The sequence below is a fragment of the Phanerochaete carnosa genome (assembly GCF_000300595.1).
Source record: "Phanerochaete carnosa HHB-10118-sp unplaced genomic scaffold PHACAscaffold_1, whole genome shotgun sequence".
NCBI lineage: Eukaryota > Fungi > Basidiomycota > Agaricomycetes > Polyporales > Phanerochaetaceae > Phanerochaete > Phanerochaete carnosa.
This window is the reverse complement of record NW_006767628.1, coordinates 5,554,082-5,558,861: the sequence shown is the minus strand read 5'-3', so window position 1 is coordinate 5,558,861 and position 4,780 is coordinate 5,554,082. Positions and strand designations below refer to the sequence as shown.

At 51.7% G+C, this 4,780-nt stretch overlaps 1 protein-coding gene across 1 annotated transcript in view; it reads right to left on the bottom strand.

The window, feature by feature from the left end:
• The window catches only part of PHACADRAFT_83218 (uncharacterized protein), a gene marked incomplete at both ends in the record, with an annotated part of 6,486 nt that extends 2,098 nt beyond the window's left edge, over window positions 1-4,388 (bottom strand). Inside the window, 5 exons of the mRNA XM_007391152.1 lie at window positions 3,213-3,458; window positions 3,511-3,930; window positions 4,023-4,164; window positions 4,209-4,233; window positions 4,286-4,388. Coding sequence (XP_007391214.1) covers window positions 3,213-3,458; window positions 3,511-3,930; window positions 4,023-4,164; window positions 4,209-4,233; window positions 4,286-4,388 — 936 coding nt within the window. The remainder of the gene's footprint in view (window positions 1-3,212; window positions 3,459-3,510; window positions 3,931-4,022; window positions 4,165-4,208; window positions 4,234-4,285) is intronic.
• Window positions 4,389-4,780: the final 392 nt, after the last annotated feature.

Here is a 4,780-nt window from a genome sequence, read left to right as displayed (position 1 = left end):
GGCTCTGGCTCGGCGTTCCGCCCGGCATGGACTTAAGGTGGACATCTTAGATTAGGCGCTGCTAATACGTAGATAGTGATTGGACAATCATATGTAGTGTTCCCACGCACGGATCTCTTTATGGCAGGCTTCCCCATTCTAGCGGACTTTCAATTTTGCTTCCTTTTAGTATATAAAGACTCCTCTCGCGTCCCCACTCTGCGTGCTCTTTCCCTTCGCACTCAGAGTAAGTCCCTTCGTCGCCCTTGCGCAATATGCCACATGCTTACCACCGCCTGTATAGCTAACCACCGTGTGTATTAGGTAGTTACCTATATAGTGTGCTCTTTATTGTCGTGATACGACTACTGGGCTGCGCGAGCGCAAACTGGCGAGTGGCACGCGGGCACGATCTAATACACACGGTGTTAGTCTGAGTGCGAAGGGAAAGAGCACGCTGTATAGCTATGTACCTAATACACACGGTGTTAGCTAGACAGGGGTCTGGTGAGCATACTACATAATGCGCAAGGGCGACGAAGGGGACTTACTCTGAGTGCGAAGGGAAAGAGCACGCAGAGTGGGGATGCGAGAGGAGTCCTTATATACTAAAAGGAAGCAAAATTGAAAGTCCGCTAGAATGGGGAAGCCTGCCATAAAGAGGTCCGTGCGTGGGAGCACTACATATGATTGTCCAATCACTATCTACGTATTAGTAGCGCCTAATCTAAGATGTCCACCTTAAGTCCATGCCGGGCGGAACGCCGAGCCAGAGCCACTAGGCGCTTCAACACTCTTTCCCTTCGCACTCAGACTAACCACTGTGTGTATTAGATCGTGCCCGCGTGCCACTCGCCAGTTCGCGCTCGCGCAGCCCAGTCGTCGTACCACGACAATAGTTACTTGCCTTGGCCAATGCCTGCCCCAATTTCACCAAACTTTGCCTGAGAAGAATATGATATTTAACAGGTAGATCTGAGAGATTCAGGACTCACTGCCGCTTCATAGACTTGTAAATCTGCGCCTTCTCGTAGGAGAGCAAGTGCACACGTCAGTCCAGAGATGCCGCCGCCAACGATGGCTATGCGGAGACTGTTGAAAGTACTAGTCATTGTCGTTGGTGGTGTCCAGATGCCTTCAGAGAACGGCTGCCTGCTCTTTGTAGTCCCATGATGTCCCACGAGTAACCGGAAACTGGCAGGTGGGTCATGGCCAGGGTAGCCGCCGGCGAAAACGGCGCAGCCCCTTCCAAAAGGGTTGCCCCAAGGCCAGCCAGGGCAATAAAGAAAGCAAAAGAGGAAAATGAAAAGGGGAGACTTACATGGTACGCTTGCCCCCCACCCCTCTCCCTCCAAGAGCTTCTCGTTCGCGAGGGACCGGCTCTCAAACTGGTCAAAATAGGTTACATAGAACGTGGTAAAACTATAATTATAATAATAAAGTGAAGTTTTGCCCCTGATTCTCTTCAGGTGAACAGGTGAACACTGAAGAAACACAGGTTCTCATTCAACAAACCTTTGACTGATTTTACAAGGGAAAGAATTGCACCTATCATCCTGTAACAGCCCGGCTGGAAGCTATAGTAGAGCTCTGTCGGGCTTTAAACCAAGCCCGCTTCGAGCTCCGTGAACTTCAGGCACTTCCGCTATGTCTCTTTACCTGACCGTTAAAACGTGGCTCTCTTAGGAGCTTACCTGCGAGGCATGCATGATTACCGACAGTTTATGGGCCTGCTGATGCTGAAGGAGCTACGCAGAGCACTCATCAAATGTGATCTCGCACCTCTATCTTTCAGGGGCTTCCTGAAAGCATTTTATCCTTGTGCTTTCGCTACCTCACCGTGCAGAATATCCTCAGCCTTCGCCAAGTGCGTGCTATAGTGAGCCTGATCATGTTACACAGATCTGAAGCTCTCTTTTTCACAGACGTGTAAGGCTCTTCAACGAGCATTTCATTTGAAACAGCTTTGGATGGTCATGCCAGAGTGTGATGTAGTCTCTGAAGGCCTCACTGTTCCACACTACTGTCACTCACTAGACCTACCTTAGAATGACCAAACCGAGGCTCTCATTCTTCACATCCTTTGACTACGCCAAGCTCTATTCTTGGGTTCAAAGGGTTGTTCTCCGATTGTAGTGATGGGACCTACTGTATCGCCAAGAACAGCCATCCTGTCTCTGGCCCAACCGTCCACAGGCTCTAAAATCATGTCGTCTGCTCTTGTAAGCTTTCTATCGCATTTGTGCATTCCACTCACCAGAGGATCAAGTATGCTATCGGCGGAATGCATAGACGCTCAGTCTGTTGACAATTTGTTTCGGTTCCAAGGGCAATCACCACGGATGTGAGCTTATGTGGCTCGTTCTCGGCTATGCATGTCTATCTCGTGCTGTACTGGCATAAACAGAGTGGGCGATGACTCCTTCAATCCGAGCCTGGGGAGATGAGCGTGAAGAAGATGAGCGAGAGCCGCCCGACGCGGTCATGTGATTAATGTCACTTCCCGTGCTACGCGACTTGCACCACCTCGGGTATCAGCGCGCCTTTCTCTGCAATTTGTTTAAATGCCTCAGCTCACATCTTGTGGGCACAGCTATATGTTGCAATATTAAGCCGTCATATGTGTTGTACATAATATCTGGACGGCCGCAAACTTGAAGTCTTAGCGGAACAGCGGCCTCGCACTTATGTATATCAGTCTCAATATACGATAGCTTGTCCTAGTAGTACATGCATTCAGGTTGGCTCTTGGTTCCACCCACAAGTCTCACTTTCCGTGAATCGTTTTTTATCTGCGAAAAAGACCCCACCCCGTGTCAGAATTTCGATAGCCTGGTTCACGTCATCATCGACACCATGATCCCAGACATAATCCCAGAGCGCGTGGAGCTCATCTCCATCCATACCATCACGCTCTGCGGTCTCAAAAATATCGGCGACGCGCTTACTGTTCTCCCAAACTTTCCGTGCGCGAGGCTGGCGAACGGTCGCATAGACGCGAAGGACATCCTAACGACGTGCAGTCTTCAGCCACGTAGTCAGCAGACAGAGTAATAAAGTCATACCTCAACGTTCTTAATGTTAGTCTTCGGGCTACCGAGGAGTTTGCCCAGGAGATACGCGTCTTCGAGGCCTTGGCCCACACCTGCGCCGAGATGAGGCACTATCGCATGCGCCCGTCAACAGAGCGGTCAATCACGTCGAAAACATACAACGCAGTTAGCAGAGCCTACCGCATCTCCAAGAACAGCTACCCTGCCTCTGGCCCAATTCTCTACAGACAAGTGCGGATAGACGACGTTGATGCTCCACTTTGCTGGCGTTTCTACGTAAGAGAGGAGTTTCATAACCTCAGGCGACCATCCCTCGTAAGCGCTTATAAGTTCTTGCGTGATGACTTCCTCAGAAACCTCGGCCGACGCTGGTGGAAGCTCTGCATCGTAGGGGGCAGGAGACTCGGCAGAGGCGACGACGTTGAGCTGCGACGTTACTCGGACAAGTGCTGCGAAAGGCGCATAGACTGGGACTCACCAGGCTGCCACCTCGGATAGTGAACACGATGACGTGCTTCCTGTCAGCAATAAAGCAGACGGGCCGTTCGCTGAAGTCCATCGTCACGCCTGCCGCGGCAGCCTTGGATGCATGAACTAAGGCACGATGGACGACTGTGTTGCTGAACTTCAAGAACAGGTCCACATCCGTGCGGTACGAGTTCGTCAGGAAGTGGCGCACGGCACTCCGATTTATACCGTCAGCGCCGAGGAACACGTCTACTTCGGCGGTGGTGCCATCTTTGAAGTGTATAGCGACAGGCCCTTCGGAAGTGGAGGGCGGAGTGACATGGACGCACCGCTTGTGGAAATGAGTACGCTCCTCGGGAATGTGTTGGACAAGGGCGTCGAGGAAAGCTGCGCGGTGCACTCCGGGGTCAACCGTTTCGGACGCGTCATACTATGGGCATGATTAGGATCCTACATACGCATAGCATCTTGCGTTAGGAGACGTACGTCAAGGAATACATTTTTCTCATCTCTTCCTGAGACATACTCAAACCATCCGCTTGCGTGTTTGATGTCGCGGTGCTCGTTCGAGGTATCCGAGGTCTCAGATGTCTCTTCCGTGCGAGCTTGAATGTCATCGAGGACTTGAAGCGTTTCCAGTATACGGAGCGCATTCGGACCTTTACTCGAATGGTTAGCAGGTCCGGGACGGCAGCCGAGTTACGTTACCTGCCTAGGCCAATGCTTCGCCAAACTTTGCCTGAGAAGGATAGGATGACTAGCGGATCAACTAGGAGCTTTAGGACTCACCGCCGCTTCATAGACTTGTACGTTAGCGCCTTCTCGCAAGAGTGCGACCGCGCATGTCAATCCACAAACACCCCCACCCACGATGGCTATGCGGAGGTTGGACGGACGTCATACTGATCAGTGAACTGAAGTGCACATATGTTCCCGCTCACCGTATTTATATATCCAGGAAGACCTATGCCTGGTGAGCAGATGCAAGTTATCGTTCAGTGCGCCGAGCTTCCCCACTATCGCCACTGTTAGTCCCACAAGGTGGGGATGCGCACACGTCTGCACGCCAAAGCGCAGTATTGTACTCTGATACACAAGAAGCGGCTGCGCTTCACCCGACACCTACCTTGCCAGGATGCGAAGTTGCGAGCTATGCGCCTGTATCATGACGACAAAGAGTGGCTACAGCGGATTCGCTGCCAACTGACGTAACAGCGAGAAATGTACCCGCCCTGAAACGTGCGTTGCGACCCAGGCGGAACTTCCGAATTCACATCGCG